The sequence below is a fragment of the Tupaia chinensis genome, unplaced genomic scaffold (genome assembly GCF_000334495.1).
Source record: "Tupaia chinensis unplaced genomic scaffold, TupChi_1.0 Scaffold000140_1, whole genome shotgun sequence".
Classification (NCBI taxonomy): Eukaryota; Metazoa; Chordata; class Mammalia; order Scandentia; family Tupaiidae; genus Tupaia; species Tupaia belangeri.
The window spans coordinates 10,340,630-10,364,035 of NW_006159610.1; the positions used below are offsets into that span (position 1 = coordinate 10,340,630).

At 41.3% G+C, this 23,406-nt stretch overlaps 2 protein-coding genes across 2 annotated transcripts; one reads left to right on the forward strand and one right to left on the reverse strand.

Moving 5' to 3' along the window:
- Positions 1-452: 452 nt before the first annotated feature.
- Positions 453-1,427, reverse strand: OR9A2 (olfactory receptor family 9 subfamily A member 2). Its single transcript, XM_006145083.1, has one exon. It carries the CDS (start codon positions 1,425-1,427, stop codon positions 453-455), a length of 975 nt encoding a protein of 324 aa, XP_006145145.1.
- Positions 1,428-21,288: 19,861 nt separating this feature from the next.
- LOC102490835 (olfactory receptor 6V1) lies at positions 21,289-22,229 on the forward strand. Its single transcript, XM_014586458.1, is given in 2 exon segments — positions 21,289-22,183; positions 22,186-22,229. Coding segments are annotated over 2 exon segments (939 nt in total).
- Positions 22,230-23,406: the final 1,177 nt, after the last annotated feature.

The window sequence follows — 23,406 nt, forward strand, 5'->3', positions numbered from 1 at the left end:
GAAAAAGATGTATGTATTTCCTTTCTCCAGTTCCTCCCACATCACAAGAATATGCTTCTTTTTTTTTTTTTTGGAGAGGATTTTGCTATAGGGCGCATGCGCTCGCCAGACAGACAGAGAGAGACAGAGAGACAGAAAGCAAGAAATGACCCCCCGGGGGGGTGGCCACGCCGCAATCCCTTCTCCTCCATTCTCCTCTCGGGATCTTGGGCACGAACGCACACGCACCCGAGAATATGCTTCTTTGATTCAACAGTGGAAACAAGCAGAAACTAAGGCTATGGGACTGAGGTGGGTCAAGAGTGAATTTCACTTTTACCTCCTTTGTCTACTTTCATGGTTTGATTAAAATATAAACACACTTCAAATTTTGCAATGATGATAGTGGACAGGAGTAGTTAGGATTGTGTAAACTACTAAACAATCTGTCATGAGGATCATCCACCTTAAAACTAATCTTTGAGGAATTGACAGCAACGTTTCACTCCATCTCGAAGGGCCTCTTTGACTTTGTCATTCCGGAGAGTAAAGATGAAAGGATTCAGGAAAGGGGTTAACACTGAAACCAACAGGGAAGCTATCTTATTGTACTCAGCGCCCTGCGTTTGCTTGGGTTTCACATAAAGGAAGAAGCAGCTGCCGTAGCGAATGATGACCAGGAAGCAGCTGCCATAGCCAATGATGACAAAGGTGAAGTGGGAGGCACAAGTGGAGAAGGCTTTCTTCCGACCAGAGGCTGAGGGGATCTTGAGGATGGTGGAGATGATGTAGGTGTAAGAGACAATTGTCGGGATCAAAGAGCCAATGATAATAAAAACAGCCATTAGAAAAAGAACAAACTCTGTGAAAAGAGTGTCATCACAGGATAGTTTGAGCAACTGCCCTCGGTCACAGTAAAAGTGATCTAGCAGATTTGATTTGCAGAAGGTAAACTGAAATGTGGCATAGACTGGCCAGATTTCAGAAAGAAACCCAAACACCCATGACACGATTACCATCCAGATACAAGTGCGGCTGCTCATAATGATGTTGTACCTCAGAGGGTTACAGACAGCCACGTAGCGGTCCACAGCCATCGCTCCCAGTAACGCGAACTCTGTGGTCCCCACAGAAAGGTACAGGAAGAGTTGAGCGACACACGCAGTCCAAGACATCGTCTGCATCCCAGGCCGCAGCAAGCCCCAGAGCATCACGGGCACGATTATGGTTGTGATCAGGATCTCCAGGACAGAGAGGTGGCTGAGGAAGAAGTACATGGGGGACTGCAGACGCTTATCAACACAGACAATCATGATGATGACCGCGTTTCCCATCAGGGTCACTGAGTAGAAGAAGAGGAATATAGCAAAAAGAATCTGATGTAGCTCTTGGGACCCAGGGAAGCCTAGAAGGCAGAATTCAGTGACACTGGTGTGGTTGTCCCCCATGTCATCTTTGCTTCAGCTTCTTGAGAAATCTAGAGATCCAAAGAAAGGCAATGTTCCACATGATCCTTGTCTCAAGAGAGAAGGAAGAGAGAGGTAGAAGAACTACCTCCAGCCCAAGGACCGGGTGACATCATTAGACCTACTTTGCTCTACATAGAGAGCTAAATTTTGCCACCTCCAATCTGCAGTGAGGATCCCACTTTGCTGTGGAGCTAGCTCCCTGGAAAGGGTGAAGACATCTTCTATTCTAGTAGTATGAGAAAAACCATCTTTGTTTTTCCCCTATGGGTGTGCCTGCTCACAGGCGGCCCATGATAAGAACTTCTCAATATACCAGTTTTGAAAGTTTTGAAGTTGAGTCCATCAGAAACCTCTAGTCCTGGAATTGTCCCACTTCCTCTTAGGTTAACTCTACCAGATGACATAAAGTCATTCCAGATGATTTTCAAAGGATGGAACTTTGACCCTGAGCCCTCATCTTAATGGTAGTATGTAGACCCACCCTAAGGCCAGCAGGAAAGATGCAGGGGGTCTAAGACCAACCTCCCTGCTCTCCCCATATTTTATAACTTCCATATTACAGAATAGCAAGATCTACAGATAAGAATACTGGAACTTGGGATCATTTCCCAGAGCAGATTAATTCTTCTCTAACTCCTTTTTCCCTCCCAAATCACGAGAGGAAAGAAAGATGGCACCTGGCAGAGACAAGGAAGAGGCGAGAGGCTATCTGCTGTTCTCAGGTCATTATCCATTACTCAAACATCACCTCTCCAAAGGACTCCTCCCAGTCACCCTACCTAATTTGGGAAAGACACGCTCATTATTGGACTTCAAGTTTTTTCATGGAACTTGTTGTTTTGTTTGTTTGTTTGTTTGTTTTTTACCTGGTATTACATGACTGGCTATTCATTTCATTCCTTCAATTAACATTAAGCAAATGTGACCATGAAAAGAACAAATAAAATCCCTGCTCAATGAAGCTTATATTTAAGGAGGAGGTGGGTCTAGACCATGCACAAGACAAGCAAGCAAATTATATAAGATGTTAGCTTATTAATTATGCCATTGAGGAAAATTAAAACAGGGACTAGGGATAGAAAATTTAATTAAACTCTTTTATTTTTCATCTATGACATTAGAATATAAACTCATTGAGGGCAAGGACATGTCTTTTTCAATCCTGTATTCTGAGACAGGAACATAAAATGTATACATATAAAATATTCTTCAGCCAAATAAGTAATGCTGAAAATTTTTGGTGGATGGTGTGCATATGGATGCACCATTCATGATTAAATAATACTTGTCATGGCCAGGACTAGTTAGACCATATCCCCTCAGTCCTACTCTCCTTGGTTACCATCTTCAATTCCTCCTGTCCCTTCCTGAGGCAACCATCTCAGTATCTCTATGGCTTTTTACTGATGGACAAACAAACTTCAAAACCAAAATTGTCATGTGAGCTCCTTAGTCTATCTTCCAACCACCTCTTCCTAATCAGCCCTAGAAGAAAAATGAGAAAGAAGGAACCTGACAAGTGTGAGGGAGATTTGTCTACATCTAGCCTTGGAGATGAGCCATTCACTGTGCTGCTCCCCTGGCCCACCTTCAAGCTCTCTGAGTCCTTGTTCTATAAAGCTGTCAAGCCTAGAGTTTCCCATCCAGAGCCTCCTCTACTCTCTCCTTCACAGAGGAGAATCCTTGAGAAGACACTCACCTCCATAGAAGGGCTTCTCCACCATTGCTAATGTTTTCTGAGCCTGGCCAAGGCTGACTCCTCTCCAGTTAGTGTTGAGCATGCACAAGCAGATGACTTCTGTCTCCATTCATGATGAAGGACGAAGTTGTCCTCATGGAGGAGCTTAGAAAAAAGTCCATAAAAAATAGTGTGGTGTAGAGTTGAGTGTCTCTGCCTCTCTCTCCTTCCCTCCTTTTCTTCCCAGGGGGACTTAGTTATAAAGTATTTCTTAATTAGCTCAGGTTCAGAGAATCCCTAAGCAATCAGTCTGTGGAGAGTAGAACACAGTTTTTAGTTAGTCCCACTTTTGATCAATTAAGATTTAGAATTTTTGAAATTTTCTGTTTAATGGGGAAACCTGAAGTCTTATCAACCAGAGACTTCTTAGCACCAGGCTGCCTTCCCCCAAAGCCCAGTCTAGGTTTGCAGAAGTCACCATCAATATCCCTCAGAGACTGCATATTGGTCTTGATCCAAGAATTAACTTCACCATAAATGCCCTGCAAACTTCTTCAGTCATTTTACAGAGGGCCCTGCTCCTGTTTCTGTGAACACTATAGAGTATTGTAGAGAGTTTCTGTCGCTACCTCCATGTTGGTATTGCCTCAGGTTCCCTCTTCTGAACATATGCGCATCCGTAGGCATTCAAGTAGGATTCCTACCATTTTTTTTTAATAGCGTATCCCTGCTTACCAGCTGGACCACTTCGAAGTGGGAAAAGCATAAGGACAACCCATGCTGATGGTTATATTTACTACCTGGAAGAAATGACAAATGTAAATTGCAAATCTGCTTGGTGCTGGAGTAAGGCAGAAAAAGTGAGAATTACAAAACATTTTTCTGAATTTAGGTTTTAATTTTAAGAATACCTATTAAATCTGAGAATGTCAATTCGTGCCTGAGGATATAAATTGGGAATAAACTTTCTTCCAATTCCTTAAATTGCCTGAACCCAAGTAGTTTGCATATAATTTTAGATAACTTCCTAAAAATATGTAACTCTATATTCTTTTTAAAGAAATACTGTGAGAATCTAGTTTGAAACCTTTTCTCTCTCACTTAATAACATATAAAATATACCTTCCCATTATCAACACACATTGGCCTTATTTTTTCTTTTTTACGTAATATTTTGTTATACAGATGGCCTATTCTTTTTTTTTGAAGAGGTTTTCGCTATAGGGTGCGTGCACTCGCCAGACAGACAGAGAGACAGAGAAACAGAATGCGAGAAATCACCCCCCAGGGGGGATGGCCATGCCACAATCCCTTCTCCTCCATTCTCCTCTTGGGATCTTGGGCATGCACGCACACACACCTGGCATGAGTTTAAGCCACCAGGTCTAGGACTTGAACCGCAGTCAACTACATGGGAGTCCAGTGACATAGCCATTACGCTAACTGCTGGTCCCTGGCCTATTCTTTATTAGCTAGTCATATGTTTATTATCATTTGGTTTTCCAATTTTTTGACTATGAAAATAAATGCTATTTAACGCAATCCCAATCAAAGTGCCAGAGACATTCTTCACAGATCAAAAGACAATCATACAATTTGTCTGTAATCATAAAAAACCTCGTATTGCCAAAGCAATCCTGCACAAGAAGAGGGGACTGGGTGACATCTCACTCCCTAACCCAAAAATATACTACAAAGCTGTGGTAATAAAAACAGCATGGTATTGGCACAGAAATAGACAGTTGGACCAATGGAACAGAATAGAGTCCCTAGAAATAAACTCCCAAACATACAGCCAACTGATTTTTGACAAAGGGTGCTGGTCAATCCAGTGGGGAAAGGAAAACCTCTTTAACAAATGGTTCTGGAAAAACTGGATATCCACCTGCAGAAAAGTGAATCTGAACCTCTACCTCTCACCTTTGACAAAAATCAACTCAAAATGGACCAAAGATCTAAACCTAAGTCTTCAAACTATAAAACTGCTACTGGAAAACACTGGGGAAACTCTAGGAGACATTGGGGTAGGCAAAGACTTCTTAAATAAGACCCCCAAAGCACAGTCGATAATCCCAAAAATAGATAAGTGGGATTACATCAGACTAAGAAGTTTCTGCATGGCAAAAGACACAGTAATTAGTGTGAATTGACAGCCCTAAGAATGGGAAAATATTTTTCTAAACTATGCATCAAATAAGGGACTGATAACCAGAATACACAGGAACCCAAGCAGCTATCCCGAAAAAAGATGATTAATCTATTAAAAGATGGGAGAATGAGTTGAAAAAAACACTCTCTAAGGAAGACCTGTGAATAGCCAAAAGGCTATAAAAAAAACGCTTATCATCCCTCTTTGTAAGGGAGATGCAGATCAAAACCACAATGGGATATCACCTAACTCCAGTCAGAATAACTAAGATAAAAAAAAATAATAATAACAGAAAATGATAAATGCTGGTGAAAGTGTGGTGAAAAAGAAACTCTCCTATACTGCTGGTGGGAATGTAAATTGGTCCAGCCACTCTGGAGAAAAATTTAGAGATTCCTCAAAGACCTACAAATAAAACTACCATATGATCCAACAATCCCACTTCTTGGTATCTATCCAAAGGACAGAAGAATTCTTAATCAGAAAAGTGTTTGTACATTGATGTTTATTGCAGCATTGTTCACAATTGGTAAAACATGGAACCAACCCAAATGCCCATGAACAGAAAAATGGATTGAAAAACTGTGGTGCATGTGCTCTATGGAATACTACTCAGCCATAAAAAAACAAGACCCTGGCTTTTGACAGAGAGTGGATGAATGTGGAGGACCTGCTGCTGAGTGAGGCAAGCCAGGCAGTGAAGGAAAGACATTGTATGTCTCCACTTAACATATGCTGAGTATCTGCACTCTATGGCCAAAACTGAATGACTGAAGGCTATAGAAACTAGGTAAATGCTTGTGAGTACCAGATACAGTGTGGGAAGAGGGTGAGTGAAGGAGTAGAGGAAGATAATTTTTTAGTATGGTGAACTGGATTAGAGAGAAATGTACACATGTTGGAATATTCACTTTGTAAGCTAAGTAACATGATTGGATGCATAAAAGAAATAGAAATAAAAAAATATATTAATTAAATATATATAATATATAATATATATTAACTATATATTTAACAAGATTTTAAAGAGCTTAGATTTTCTTTACACTGTAAGACTGATGAAAATTACTGCATCATTTCTACTTTATAAATGAGGAAATTATGGTACAGGGAAGATGAATGATTTGCCCAAGCTCTGCAAATCATTGATGAAACAATTCTATTTTTTTATTTTAATTTCTTTTATACATTCAATCACTATACCTTGCTATGACTTGTAAAGTGAATTTACCCAACATGCACACACTTCACACCAGTCCAGTTGAAGATATTATATACATTATCATCAGCAGATAATCATCCATTTCTGTGTCCCTTAAATGTTTTGCCTTTCTTATTTTTCCCTTTGATTCCTTTCCTCACCCTCTTCCCTTTCTCCTACCCTCTTCCCACACTAATATGGAACAATTCTCAGAGTCTGGCACACTAAGATGGAACAATTCTCAGAGTTAGCCAATATGCTAACTGCTGGTCCCAATAACCAGGATTTCTTGACTCCCAACTCAGCCTTCTACAGGGCAGACAGAGCTGTTTTTGCCAGGGACCAATAAACTGAATACAGGGTTGACTAAAGGAATCTCTAGCGATCCTGACAACTCTGAGTTGATTGGGAGTCTGAGTGATTTAAAGTACAGAACAAACCAGGTGTGTCATCTGGTTAAAACCTTTCTCATACTGCCCTTTGGTTAAAGCCCCCAGTCCTGTGAGGCCATGCATGATTTCTAGAAATGTTTTTCTCCAACATCACCTCATGTCACTCCTTCTATACCCCTTGCAGTTCAAAAACAAGGGGAGGTGTGGTGTTATCTGTTGAAGATATTTTGAGCAACTGGACTGGGGAGAAATGTTCACATATTGAAATGTTCACTTTGTAAGCTAAATAATGTGATTGAATATATAAAAAATTTAAAAATAATAAATAAATAAATAAATAAAACACTGATATTTTTCCATTCCTTAGAGAACTTCAGTGCACACTGCCCCACCCCCCAAGTATGCTCATCTCCTTACTGCAGATCTTTGCCTAGTGAACATCGGGTATCAGTTCATGCTCACTCTCTTGCAGCAGCTTCTCCTAAGCTCTGCAAATGTGTTCAGAGTTCCTGCCAGGTGCTCTCCAAATACCCTTAGAGTGGATGCTGGGGGCACTGTCCAGACCCCATTTAAAAATACATTCATTCTCCAAGCCCACAGTTGAGGTGGTCCCCAGAAATTCCTCTTCAGTCAAAGAGACATGCTACCTGCTCTAAGGCAGCCTTCATCCAAAGGCCTACTGACCAGGACTATAAAGGCCTAGGCCACATATTTCAATTAGGGCTTAGGTCAGGACAATGGAGAAGTCCTCCCAGCTCTGGAGCTCTCTGTGGGATTTAAGCCTCTGCTGCAACCTTATCACAACTCTGGCCAAATATCTCCCTCACACCACTACAGGGATGGTTCCAAAGATCACTCCCAGACCTGTGTGATTTCTTTCTCAAAATGACTCACTATCATTGTGATGTGATGTGTGTGGGGTTTGGGGGTGGGGGATGAGTGTATATATATTTTTGCAATGCATGGCAAGATCAATCTTTCACAAATATTCTCCAACAGAGAAGAGACCATGTCCAATCTTTCACTGCTGCCTCTGTAGCACATGTCTGAAAGATAACTGTTATTCAAACACTATTCCCGTTAAACTTCATTTTGTAAATTTTGAGAAAGGTTGAATTCTTTTTAAAATTTTAGAAGACATTTATATTTCTCTTTAGTGAATGTGCCAGTTTGTGAAAGAACTTTATGTATAAACTGAATAAACCTTTGATTTTTTATTTTTGTTTTGCTTTTATCATGCATAAATATTTCATTTCTATGCAGTTACGCTTAGTCTTATAGTATCCTGGGATCTGTGTTTTCATCAAGAAAAACTATGTTCATACTCCAAGGTAATTGGTTTTTAAATTCCCACTTGCTAATTTTTACATTCAAATATGTTTGAACCATCTGGAATTTATATTTGGAAGCATGAGGTATAGATCCAGGGTTATGATCTTTCCAGATATGTTAAGAATGCAATACATATTTATGGGATAAAGTAAAAGAGGAGAGAGAAAGAAAAGATTAGGAGAGATAGACTTATGGCAAAAAATAATTTCTGTATCTGATTAGGGCAGGAGAGTACAATATGGATACAGAAGAACAAGACATTAGAACAACCAATAACATCAATGAGGACCAAAGATATTGGTGATGGAAAAAATGATTTCCAACACTTTGTTTTTCATATAACAAACCTGTCACTTAAAGAAACTGAGCAAGTTGTTAAGGTAAAGAAATGACTTGCTGGTTGAGTTGGGGTGAATAACCAGGATTTCTTGACTCCCAGCTCAGCCTTCTACAGGGCAGACAGAGCTGTTTTGCCAGGGACCAATAAACTGAATACAGGGTTGACTAGTGATCCTGCCAACTCTGAGATTCTCAAACGCCAAGATACACTTTTAAAGATCATTCTGTCTACAGAGCTGTCATAATCAAAGACAGATGTTCTAAACTGGATAAATTACATATGGTACAGAGCAGGTGCTCAAGAAATACTACATCAATGACTATGGATTGTCCTTGTTAATAATACCATTTAAATGTTCCTCTGGATATGACAGATTCTCCCTCCATGAGCTTGAGTGTGTGTGACTCATGAGATTCTCAGTGCCCAGGGCAGTCAATGCGGGGCCAAGGGCATATCTCCTTGGGACTGAGAAATTAGAAGAAGAAAAGGAGTGGGTCTCACATCTGGAGATTCAACCTATAACAGTGGGATATATGACCCAGAAAGGCCAGAGGGCAAGACAGGGCTGGAGAACATCTTCGCTAAGCAAACCTTGGCCTGCTTTTCTTGACTTACTAACATTTGTCATGCTTTCCTATGTTCCAAGAACTTATTTTTTTATTTACATATTTCATTTTATTTTAATTTATTTTATACATTCAATCACATACATCACTTAGCTTGTAAAGTGAAGGTGAATGTTCCAACATGAATACATTTCTCACCAGTCCAGTTGGAGATACTATACACGTTAACATCAACAGATGATAATCCATTTATATGTCCCATAAATGTCTTGCCTCTCTATTTTTCTCTTTAATGTTTTTCCCCAGGCTTTCCTCCTCCCACCCTCTTCCCACAATGTATCCAGTATCTATAACCATTTTCCAGGTTTTTATATCCTCTAGTCTTTCAGTTTCAGCTACAGAGTGTGGACAGTCAGTATATATTAGGTGGAGACAAACAATGTCTCTCCTTCAAAGTCTGGCTCCAAGAAGAACTTAGACCTGTGCTTGATATATAATTTCTTCTTTTATTCTTAAAGTAACCCTATAAAGGAGGAATTATTATCCCCCATAATATAGGAATATAGTTCTGTGGGATGAAATTCCAGATTTTTATTTAGGATATACTTTTTCATGGAATGCTTAGTGAGTGTCTACAATGGAATTGTTAGATTTTAAATCCAGACGTAACTCCAAAGTCCCTCACCTCCACCCTCCTCCTCATTCACACACACACACACACACACACACACACACACACACGTGTTTCTATTTAGGCTGAATCCAGTTCCTACCTGCTTGTACGACCTGTCTGAGAGAGTGAACCATTGCTAGTAGCAGAAGTACTATCAATATTGTACACGCCCAGAGGGTTCCTTGCTTTCCCTAGTTGTTTCTACAAAATACACCCTGCTGGAGTCTAACATTTCCCAATTAGCCCAGGTCAGATTTAAAAAATCAGCAAGAACCCAAGGGTTTAGAACTAGAGAAGGTAAATAGCACCATGAAGCCTCAGCTTTGGAAACAAAGGATAGCAAGAGATCAGTTCTCATCTAATTTCTCTGCAGATTCTATTCTCTTCTTCTAAGCCCACGTCAATTATCAATACTGCTGCCCTAGGAAGTAGAGAGAAATGGGCAGTCTTTTCTTCAGGGAATCAACATAAAGTATTGACACATTTTAACCTGTAGAGTCACTTACCTAGCAATGCTAGGATTGCTTGCCCAATCCCTAAGGGTCTTACACGAGTTTCCACATCAAAATCTAGACACCAAAGTTCAGATATTGGAACTTCAACCTAGGCATCTGGGTGACAATTCTGCCTCCAGTGACTGAAAGCAAATAGCACCTAGTTCCCCAAAAGGATCTTGCTGTTCTGCCCCCTCATGGCCCCATTCATGGGCTTGGTTGCTGTTAGAAGAGCTAGAGGTTTGTAGTTGAATGTGGATTCTTACAGAAAGGCATCCAGGAAGATGCAGGATGCTTTAGACTGGCCTCAGTGTCAGCGTCTGGGCTACACCCAACTCCCATGTGGGGACCCTGGGTGGCTCCCTTCAGTTCTGTCTCTTCCTGTGTACACGTCTCTCTTTCTGTCTCATGGATTCTGCTTTTTTTATGTCCCTTTCCATGACCTTCCCTGCTCTTGTCTTGGTCTACTTTTCATCCCCTTCTAGCCTCCCTCTACATTTCTATGTCTACTCTTTCTATTCCCCTTTCTCCCCATTTCTACTTTTCTACTCCTTGCCTTACTTTTATGACTCTTACACCACACTATCTCTATCTGACTATCTCCTGTGAACTTCCACTTTCATCTCTCTCTAACCATAAAAGCAAATAGAGTTTAACACAGAAATGGTCAAAGGGAACCAAGGAGATCCAGGTGGAATACGCGCAGCACCCGCCATCATGGGGTCATGCTGAGGTAGTGAAGAGATATCTCAGTGGCTTACATGCCTAGGGTTATTTTTCATTCATGCTACATGTCCATCTCTGGCCAGAACAAAGACTCTGCCATTATTTCCCTTTGAAGACCCAGGGCAATAGAAGACTTAAGTAAATACGCTTATCCATGATCACAAAGGCTGCAGAAGAAATTATGGTAAACCAAAAGCTGGCACTTAAGGCTGCTCCTAAAAAGAGATTCCTGTGGTTTCCACCTATACATCATGGCCCAAGCAAGTAACTTGGGCACCCTTTAGTTCATGAATTAAAAAATACCTAGTTTTCCCACTAAGAGAGTCACTTCCCCAAAGGACGACAAATATAAACAATCATTGCCTATTATAAGATTTTGGTTGGAAAGTGTGTGTGTGTGTGTGTGTGTGTGTGTGTGTGTGTGTGCATTTTTTTCTTCCTTGTAAGTTTTAGATTTAGTTTGTCAAATAGTGTGGATAATTTCAGTTTTTTGCTTTATGTCATCACCAAGTTTCAGAATATATGGAACAGTCATTGCATTACTATTCTTGGCATGAGGTTAAGGAAAATCAGTCTGTGGAGTTGATAAAATCAGAGACTCTATCTCAGCCCCTGGCACATAATGACCTAGAAACACTGGGAGATACTTTAGCTCTGTGAGAGTCTATAGTCCTATCTAAAAAAATGGATGTAACAATTCTTTCCTTCAGGGTTAATTCCAGAATTAATACATAGTCAGTACGTGTGAATTCCCTTTCTCCTATGTTTCTCTCGCATTCTTGCCTTGTAATTAGCAGACTATTTTTTAGAGAGTTGTTTTTTGTTTTTTGGTTTTTTTTTTTTTTTTTTTTTTGCTAGAGAGCATGTGCACTTATCTGAGAGGCAGAGAGAGATATAGAGACAGAAAGCAAGAAATCACCTCCCAGTGAGCATGGCCATGCCACAATCCCTTATCCTCGATTCTCATCTCAGAATCTTGGGCTCACGCACACACATGCAGCGAGAGTTTTAAGCCCCTGGGCCCAGGACTCAAACAGGTCAACTCCTTGGGAGTCCAGCAATGTAACTACTATACCACCTGCTGGTCCAATTAGCAGACTATTTTAATAGACCCTAAGTAAATAGCAATCAATGAAATAATACACTTATAGAAGTTCTGTTTAAGTTGACGAGGCAAAATAATATAAATTAAGAGCAGAGTCTTTGAGATCATTCCTGATTCAAATTCTGACTCTACCATTTAGTCATTGGTTTTAGTTGCTATAATCAGTATGACTGAAAATAAAAAACCATTTTAATCAGGCATAGGAGGCATCACTATTTGTCATGGCTATTGTTGGAGTCTATTACATTCATGATTTAATTGCCCTGCTCCACCTCTTCTTATTCTGACATATTAGAATATTAATGGGAGACAATTTAAAATTAAAGTTTATATCACACATTTACTGGTGCTCTGAGCTTGGATGAAGAGAGCTATGGAAAGACATACAAACACAGTTAGGATAATTCTTTTATTCTCTTATCAAGAGCAACTTCAAGATGCAAAAACTTTTCTAGAAATTTTATTTCTTGTCAAAAACAATATTTAGTTTTTTAAGTATTGATAACTGAAAAATAACTATTTAATAATTGAGAATAATGTGTAACATGAATAAAAACTTATCACACATTTTAAGTGATACAATATATGTAAAATCAAGACTACGTTATGTGTTTTTAAGCATATTTTCACAAGTAGATTTAAAAAGTCTATAATTTGCACTTGTTTTAAACATCTCAGTGAACTATATCTGAAGACAGTATGGGGGTAAAACTGGGCACCTTGAGGCATTTTTGAGACATTGTGATGTGTGATGTACATGTGTGTGTGTGTGTGTGTGTGTGTGTGTGTGTTATATAGAGGGATTAGCATTTTGTCCTTTCTATGTTTTCAGGGACCCCTGTGGCATGGGTTATTTAAAGCTCCCAGGGGGGCAATATGTCTGCTTTCCTCCTACATGAACAAGAAAGGAAGAAATGTAGGATCAGAATACACCTGACTTTGCATGCTCCATCCTACTACTCAGAGGAGAGGAGTGAGAAGGTCAAGGGTGGGTTAGTGACATTCCCTCCATTCAAGAGCATGTATCAGACAGAATAGCCTCAGTATTAGAACAAGAAAATTTTGTTGACTTACCCATGATAAATTTTAAAAAGAGGACAATGGAGGAGAAGGGATTGCAGTATGGCCATCCCTCTTAGTGGGTATTTCTTGCTCTCTCTCTGTTTTTCTCTGTCTCTCCAGTGAGCGCACGCTCCCTATAGCAAAAATCTCTCTAATAATAATAATAATGATAAGTAAAGAAATAAAAAGTGAAATATAAGAATGTCACATACTTATTGACATTTGTCCCATTAAGACATGGATCTATCTTCTTTCCCCCTGAATCTAAGCAGACTTGTACTGCTTTGGCTAATAGAGTATGGCATCTGAAGAAAAAATTTAAAACTATTTGCTGATGATGATAGTAGTGTCTTTGTCTTGACTGATATGTATGGTAATTGTACTGGAAAAAGAAATGTTATACACTATAAAGATACATGTGATTAAATATAATATTAAAAATAATAACAATAATAACCAAAAAATAAAATAAATAAAAAAATTAAAAAAGAAAGTATGGCAAAGTGACACTGGACCTCTGAGGCTAGGTTATAAAAGGCCATACAGTGTCAACCTCTCCTGCTGGAGGGCTCGGTCTGGGAGCCCTGAGCCACCATGTAATGAGTCCAACTATCCTGTGGCCGCCGGGCCAATGAGGTCATGCTGTCTGTACTACCAAATCCCAGCTTCCACACATCTCTTATGAGCCACCACACATGTAGATGTGGCCATATTAAATCCTGCAGTCCAGCCATTTAAAACCACTAAAAAACTCCAGCGATGTCAGTTGGAACTGAAGGGGTGCCCAGATAAACCCTGACTGAATGCCATACCCACACAACTTTGAGACATTATAAAATCCTTGTTCTTTCAAGCCACTAAGTTTTGGGGGATAGCGATAGATAAACAATAGATAACTATAAGTCTACCTTTTCTCCTTGACCTAGACCTCTGTTTACCTCCTGAACTTGAGGCTCAGTCTGATAAGGATTTCTCAGCCTCCCTGTGTGACAATCTAATGTAAATAAAGAGTCATGCAGTTTTGAAAGGGGGGTTGAAATATTTTGCTACTTGAGACACAAGAAGGACACCAAGGTTTGTTTGTGGACAATGGAGAGGAGTGGCAGGAAGAAATTACACCGGAGATGAGGTATGGGGGGGAGATGACAGGTCCATGGGGACTATGTGGCAGTGAAGGTCATGAGAGGTCAGGGCAAAGGATGAGAAAAACTGTGGAATTGGTGGGGGTCAGTGAATGAAGGGGATGGAAGATAGAAGAATAAAGTAGAAGCAGAAAAGAAAGTCAGCTGCAAGAAAATAAAAGTCCAAGTGGAAGGAGGTGGCAAGTGGCATGGGTGACATGATGGAGGGATGTGAAGAAGTTGGATAGAAGAAGCCAAGGGCTGAGGCTTTGTTCTGCATATTCCTGTGAGCTTACAGCCCTTCCTTGCCAGTCCAACCCAGTGCCTCCCACACCAGAGCCTTAGGTAAATTAGGAAAATGTTCCCCTCTAAGCTGGAGTAGTTAAGAAGAAGGAAGGTTGACAAGTACAGCTTTGTGTATAAAGTAGTGCCCCTTCCATCAAGTAGATGTGGCTCCTGAATGGAGCACAGAGCTGAGCTAGGGAGTCCAGGCAGGCTTTCTGCCCCCATGTACCCTCAATCAGCCAACACCTTCATGAAGTCCACTGGCCACACAACCTGTCCCCATCCACTACCAGGCGGCTGTTTTCTTGCTAGTCACTTCAGTTCTCTAGGGGACCCGCATCAATCCTCAAAACTCTATTTCCAGCCTGCTTCCAGCCTGCAGACAAAAGATATCATTAACATGTGACAGAATGTCTTTCTCCAGGGCATCTGAATCAGGAGTTACATATTCCAGAGAATTAACAAGCTCAGGAATTAACACCATCCCCAACTTCTTAGTCAGAGCTGAGGAGGTAAACTCGCACTTTCAACTTGGTCAATGAAAATCTACAGAGATGTGGGACCAACAGTTAGCATAATGGCTATGTCGCTGGACTCCCATGTAGTGGACCGTGGTTCACGTCCCGGACCCAGTGGCTTAAAACTCACGCCAGGCGCGTGTGCGTGTGTGCCCCAAATCCCGAGAGGAGAATGGAGGAGAAAGGATTGCAACGTGGCCATCCTCCTTGCAGGGAGAATTCTCGCTTTCTGTCTCTCTGTCTCTCTCTGTCTGTCTGGAGAGCGCATGCGCCCTATAGCAAAAACCTCTCCAAAGGGGGAAAAAAAATCTACAGAGATGTTCTGGGAGACAGCTGGAGATAAGAGACAGAAAAGCAGAAGAATATCAGAAGTCAGAGCAGTAGTATGGAGCTTTCCTTCCTTCCCCCGACAATGAAAAGAAGTGGTGAATTAAAATTGATTACCAATATGTACCACTAACATGTTTATCCTCTCTATCCACCCATTCCCAACTATACTGCTCTTATGCTACTCCAGGTTGGTTTTATTCCAAAATACAGAGAAAGTCAGACACACTTTACAGAAACAATAAGACGAAGATTCAATGTCTCACATCCAAGAAGAAGAGTGCATTAGATAATTATCTGTCTGACTGATTGGCCCAGCTCAGTGTAATGAGATTGGGTCTGAAATACAAGTCAAACTATCAAGAGATCCAAGGAAATAACAGGGCAGAATCTGAGCAGGGCTGCCATAATTTTTTATTATTATCCCTGGATTCTTTCAGTTCCTCCCCCACAAATACACATTATGGGATGGTTATGGGCCCAGCCATGCATCGGACACGGCAGCTTGGTAGGCTGAGGCCACATAGGAGGCATGGGTTTGATTCCTGGTCCACCCTGAAAGCTAGCCTTGGTAGTAAGACTGTAGCTTCAGTTACTCAGGAGACTGAGGCAGGAAGACAATAACATGGCAAGACCTTGTCTGATAAAAACACCACACACACACACACACACACACACACACACACACACACACACATACACACACACACACACACACAGAAAAGAAATGGTTATGGGATAATCTAAATACCTCTGGGAACATAAATCCTTTCTCAAGCTTGTCCCTCACTTGAAGCATTTTATCCCTTTATATTTTCAAAATCAAAGCAATAATTTTATTAAAAACAACTGAAATAAGAAGTAGCTTAGATGATCAGGAATTGGTGTTTTATTTTCATGTGCATCTTGCACATTTCACAGGGTCTGAGTGTGACGATTATGTACTATGTAACTAAGAAGATAATGGTATCACCTGCAGATCATTGTTAGTGCTTTCCGGATTTCTTCAGAAACCGTGATGAGGATTGTCCCACTTAAAACCAACGTAGGTCAGGGCTAGTTGACAGCAGTACCTCACAAGATCCCCCAAAGCTTCTGTGACCATGTTATTCCAGAGAGTAAAGAGAATTGGAAAGGCAGTCACCATGGAAATCAACAGAGAGGCTGAACTTCTACTTGGCTATCTGCGCTTGCTTGTGTTTCACATGAGGAACAAGCAGCTGTTGTGGCTGATCACAGCACAGGTCAAACAGACAGCATGAGTAAAGAACTTCTTTAAGCCAGAGGCTGAGAGGATGCTGGAATGATGTTGGTATAGGAGTTGGTCATAGAAATCAAAAAAGCAATAACAACAAAAATGTTCCTTAAAAAAAGGACAAACAGAAAAGTTGAAAAGTTAATTGAGGGAGAAAGTCTTGGGAGAATACAGACTTCATCTAGTCAGGCAACCAAGAGAATGAGTGTATTCTCCACTGATCTCATCAAGTAAAGGCAGAAGTTAACAAATGTGATATGACATGGTTTTTCAAAGTCAGAGAAGCTCAGAAGATGGAACTTGATGACACTAGACTAACTTCTATAGCTCTTTCTTTCTTTTTTATTTTTTAAGAGAGAGAGCTTTTTGCTATAGGGTGTGTTTAAGCCCCCCAATGGGAGTTGGCCATGCTGCAATCACTTCTCCTCTATTCTTTTCCTGGGATTTTGGGAATGCATGAACATGAACCCAGTGTGAATTTTAAGCAGCCCATTCTGAGATGCAAATTACAGTCGACTACAAGGAATTTCAGCAACATAACAATTACGCCATTTGCTGGACCCTTCTGTAGCTCTTTCAGCCCTCACTCTCTTTGGGGAAACTAAAGAAGAAACAAGAATTAGTATTATTCTACATGCCCTGAATCTCAGAGGAAGTGGGGATACATTCATGATTATGCTCATTGACTATGGAGGCTGCTCCATGTTATGATCACTGAACAGATGCCGTGCTTACCTATTTATAGATGAATGAACAAAATTCTACATAAATGAATAAATCTGGTCAGAGGAGGGTTTCACCACACACCAAAGCTGCACCATAGTCATTGTGGTAGGCAGAATAATGCCCCCCACACAGATGTCTACATTCCCAGTCCCTGGAACCTGTGAATACGCTGCTCTGCATAAAAGGAACTTTGCAGATGTGACTAAACAGAGGACTTTGAAGTAGGGGATTATCCTACATAATCTAGATGGGTTGAATCTAATCCCAGGAATGCATTATATTGGAGGAATTTAGCCAAAGGGAAATGTGAGTACAGAAAAATGGTCAGAGAGTTACAATATTGCTGGCTTTGAAGGTAGAGGAAGGGAATCATGAGGTGAGGAATGCGAGAAGTCTCTCAGGGCTAGAAATGCAAGGAAACTCCAGAAGAGAAGATGGTGCTAAAGACACCTTGGTTTTAGTCCATTGAGACCTGTGTCCAACTTCTGATTTCCAAAATTCAGCATATAATAAGCCGCATAGTTTAAGCCACCAAATCTATGATTATTTGCTACTCAAGCAATAAAAAAAAAAAAAACAGTCATGAAGACCCACATAATTTCAGCCTCTATTCTTGTCTCTTGATTCTGAAGACATCCTACCTCCAACTCTGTTTTAAACAGCCACACTGTCTGCCTACATGAGCTCCCTGTGAGCAATTGTCTCCCTTCTATACCTTCCTTCAATCCTTAATTGACTAATTTTTGTTTGTTTGTTTGTTTAGAGAGGGAGATTTTTGCTATACACCGCGTGCACTTGCTGGAGAGATTGAGAAAGGCACAGAGACAGAAAGCAAGAAATCACCCTTCTCCCAGGAGGGGTTAGCCATTCTGTAATCCCTTCTCCTCCATTCTCCCCTCTAAATTTTGGACACACATGCACACGTGCTGATTGTGAGTTTTAAGGCTCTGGTCCAGAACTTGAACCACAGTTGACCATGTGGGATTCCAGTAACTTAACCATTATGCCATCTGCTGATCCCCCTAAATTCTTCTTTATCAGTGGTTCAATCTTGAAAACTGTGCTCAGGTTCTGTATATAATTATCTGGTCAACTACTCCCAACCCTGGTTGTTTTTAAACCAGGGCCCATTTGTGCCATCTTCATTATAAAATTTTGCTGGATACCTTTGTGTCATGACTTCTGTCTTTGGGTGTGGGTAGGGTTGAGTTGAATATTTCTGAGATGAACAACTTCATTCAGACTATACTGGAGAGCTTGATCCTTAGAGTGAGTCTTAGTCCTTTCACCTTTGTCCCTGAGGTGTGTGTCTTTTCAAGAAGTCAGAGCAAGCCTTGAGTGTGGCTAGGTCCCAGAATGTGTCCATTGTGTCTATCAAGGGCTTGCCTCCAAGGCACAGAGATCTCCTAAGCTTACTGATGTGATCCCCAAAGTTATCCTAATACCACTTCAGAGAATTCTGACCAGAAGATTGTGGTTCAGGGCTTCCATTCCTTGACTTTCCAGAACATAAAACCTGGACCTAGGAGGGAGAAAAATATCTTCAAATGGAAACTCTGGATCCATCCCTGGCCATGTACACAGACTGCCATAATTTCAGCCTATCAGGAAATTCCTTTGTGCTTTTTCCATGACCTCATATTTCTTTCACAGTCCTAGAAGGAAAGAAAAGGCCAGGGGGTAGGCGCTGCCATGGAACCAATCTGAAACCAGTATCTGCTTTGGTGTACATAGGTCTCTATCCCCTTCTACTTTCACATCTTTTTCTCAAATGTTACTTCCTTGGTATAGAAAGTCTCTCATTATTCTGAGGAGTAACAGTGTCTCATCTGTCCCCAGAGGGCTCCTTGTGTTCCCATCATTCCCACAGAGAGTGCCCTTCAGGAGTCTAACTTTCCCACCCAGTGTAAGATCAGCTCTAAACACTGTCAAGGAACAAAGGACGTGGAGATGTGGTGACTAGAGACAACCAAGAACACTCAGTTTTCAAGGAGAAGAGACAGAAGCAGCACCTTTTTTCTGGTCTCCTGAAAGACTTTCTCATCAGCCAGCTCCACATTACTGTTGCTGCCTCAAGCTTTGAAGGGAGGCAGGGTAAGACTCAACTTTGGAAAGTAGGACAAGGGCTGGTGATGTCCTAGCCTGTGGAGCCACTGGCCCAGCAGCGCCAACCCTTCCCATCTGTATATGGGATTCCTGCTCATCACACTGGCTGTGAGACACTAACTATGGGCCATGGGCTATAAATCTTATAGCACTCACTTAACAAAGTGGAACCAGTAGACAGGAATCTCCAGGCATGGACTTTTAAATGCAAACAGATCAAAAAAGCAAGGTGCTGAGAAACTGAGGTGAGTGATTTATTTTGGTTATTATGCAACACAGACAGGATTGGACTTACTCAAATTTAGAAAGTACAGGGCATATAATTTAGACCTACTACTGAGGTTTATCAGGGGCATGGGTTCAAGTTTTCCTAACATTGGATGTCATTATTTAGCTTTTATGGGGCTGGAGAAAGGGACAGGGTACCTATACACAGCTTGTCTTTTTCTACTTCTGGCATTTTGGACCATAAAAATTATGTGCTTTCATGTCCAGAATATTATAATGAAACCTTATGGAAAACTGAAATTCTAAGAAACAGTATAAAGCCACAAAAATATTCACATAAAATGTGAATGTGCATGTACACACACACACACACACACACACACAATTAGTATTAAAAAATTGAGAGATGATGGGCAAAGAAAATTTGAGTTTCATTGGCAGTGATAATGATTACAATGACAGTAGTTATTTGTTGAGCAGAAATTAAATGGCAGTCACTGTACTAAGTAGTTTGCTGATTTAATATTTATGATCACCTTAGAGGTGGATTACTATTATTTTGTCCATGTTATAGCTGGATAAAGGAAGGCTGAGAAAGATTAAGTGATAAGGAAGAGCAGGATTATGGCTCATGAAAAGCAAGTATTGGAGCCAGAATTTGCACACAGACAGTCCAGCCTCATGCTTGTGCTCCACACCACTTTTGGAAAGGGAGAGGAGAAGGGAGGTGCTACAGCAAGGCAGAGCCATCTAGTCAACCCAATGGCCTTGGAGTCACTGACTGAGCAACTGCCTCAATTTCCAGGCACATGCTCCTGAACTCCAGTGCACTCATGCTCCTAATCTTTGAAAACACCTACCAGAAAGCCTCTCTTAAGGCAGGTAATTTATTGGCCAGAAAAAAAGAAAAAAATCACCTCTGACTTTCCAAAAATTTTATGATCATAGCTAGAAAATATTAATGAATGAGAGTCCAGAAAATAATTGCAGGGGCCCTTTGAAGGCATCCTAATGCATCGCTTCTGGGCCATAACACAGATACCCAGTACCAACCTACACTTGGAGCTTCTGAGTGACATACATTAATTCTCTCTCTCTCTCCCTCTCTCTCTTTCTCTCCATGTTCCCCTTCCTATCCTAACTTACCCTGTTTCTCCCTCTCCCATCTTTGGTCTTTCCTCTATTCCTTCTCTATGTCTCTTTTGTTTTCTTCTTGTTGCTACCTCAATGTTGATATCTGTTCATGTTCTCTTTCTTAATCTGTTCCTCTCTGGATTTCTCTCTGCTTATCAATGGATTGCTATGTTTTTCTCTTGCCTGGCTCCCTGACTCTGTTTCTCTCTGAGTCTCATATTCCTATTTTGTCATCCCTCTTTCTCTCTACTATTCTGTTTATCACAGATTACCTGCTAGCCTTCCTTACCCTGTTCTCTGGCTCTGTCACTGCCTATCCCCATTCTCTAATCAGTGGTTCTATTTCTCTGTGGCTCTTTCTCTATCTCTGATTCATTTCTGTCTCTTATTTCCCCTACTCACAGGAACCTAGTCCCAGGAACATGGGGAATCTGAGCCAGCCCTCTGAATTTGTCTTCTTGGGCTTCTCCTCTTTGGGTGAGCTGCAGGTTCTTCTGTATGGACCCTTTCTTGTGCTGTATCTTCTCGCCTTCCTGGGGAACACTATCATCATAGTCATGGTCATAGCTGACACACATCTACATACTCCCATGTACTTCTTTCTGGGAAACTTTTCTCTGTTGGAGATCTTGGTGACCATGACTACAGTGCCTAGAATGCTCTCAGACCTGCTGGTCCCACAAAAAGTCATTTCCTTCAGTGGCTGCATGGCCCAGTTCTACTTCTACTTCTCCCTGGGTTCCACCTCCTTCCTCATCCTGTCAGACATGGCCCTTGACCGCTTTGTGGCCATCTGCCACCCTCTACGCTATGGCACTTTGATGAGCTGGTCTGTGTGTGTCAGGCTGGCTGGGGTTGCCTGGGCAGCTCCTTTCCTAGCCATGGTACCCACTGTCCTCTCCCGAGTTCACCTTAATTATTGCCACGGCAATGTCATAAACCACTTCTTCTGTGACAATGCACCTCTACTCAAGTTGTCCTGCTCTGACACACGCCTGCTGGAATTATGGGACTTCGTGATGGCCTTGGCCTTTGTCCTCAGCTCCTTCCTGGTGACCCTCTTCTCCTATGGCTACATCGTGACCACTGTCCTGAGGATACCCTCTGCCAGCAGCCGCCACAGGGCTTTCTCCACATGTGGATCTCACCTCACTCTGGTCTTCATCGGCTATAGTAGCACCATCTTTCTGTATGTTCGGCATGGCAAAGCACACTCTGTGGATGTCAATAGGATAGTAGCCTTGGTGACGTCAGTCTTCACCCCCTTCCTCAATCCTTTCATCCTGACTTTCCGCAATGAGACAGTCAAAGCAGTGCTACGGGACAGATGCAGAGGCTGAAAGGCTTTCACAAGGCACTGTGATGAACCCAAGGGACCTGGCCAGGCTCAGGCAAGCAGGTCTGTGTGGGGCAGAGTATCCAGCTGGCTGGAAGACCAGAATCAAGTTTCTTTAGAATTTTTCTTCTAAGCCTGAGTCTGAACCACAGTGGGTCTTCAGTGCTACCCTCACAGGCCTGACGCTTTCACAGATACCAAAGAGTACACCCCATACCTGCTTCAGCTACAAGGACTCTTAAAGTAGCTCAGAGTCTGAGAACAGGAGTGAGACTTTTAGCAGAGAAGAGGTACACAGCTTTGCATTCAAGGACAAGTGGCCAACAAGTGTTTTCTGGTTGAAAAATCTTACCCAGCCCCAATGTGCATGTGTGCATGTATGTGTGTGTTTCAGGGTGTGCTTCTGTGCCACAGTGTGTGACCCATGGCTGAGCATATGCACTTAGGTTACATGGGATTAGGGGGACCAGCACCACTTATGAAATAGACTGCTTTTCACTGTGTATGTGTGTGCATGTATGCACACATGTGTGTGGAACTCATTATATAATCACTCATCTATTTATTCATTATTTCACCAACACCAAGAGACTCGGTATGTCAGGCACTATAACAAAGTGCAGAGTTAAAGGGCACAGACAGTGCTTCTCCTCACAAAGCTCTTCACCTAATGAAGGGAAAAAAGAGATTTTCACACTGCAGCAGGGAGGTGCCGTGACGGATTCACAAGTTTTCTGTGATGGACTCACAGGTTTTAGGGAGGAACTCTAAGACTAGACAGGGGAGGGACAGACTCCTGATGGGATGACATCTGAGTGACTCATTGAATATAAGAGGGTCATGTTGAGAATGCAATTTTTTAAGTGCCCTTGTATCTAAGGAAAAAAAACAGAGAAAAATGAACTCAGATTAAAACAAGGTAAATCTTAACTGATACAAGAAACTAGAGACATCTTTCAGGATTTACATGGGTTCCAGAGTGGAAATATCACAGAGAGTTTTAGAAAGGTAGAATAAACTTATTTCCCATATGATTAGAAAGTGCTGCCACTTCATTGCCCTATTAGTGTGTTTCCATCAGGTTCTCAAGTTCTTCATCTTCTCAGGCAATGATTCAATAATCATTGAATAAATCTAGTAAGTTTCTTTGTCTGGTCCTTATGTATCTTTATACACACACAACTATATTTGTTTGTGTGTGCAT

What these genes read in the sequence shown, in the direction of transcription:
- OR9A2 (XM_006145083.1), bottom strand. Translation starts at nt 1,427, where the DNA reads ATGGGGGACAACCACACCAGTGTCACTGAATTCTGCCTTCTAGGCTTC.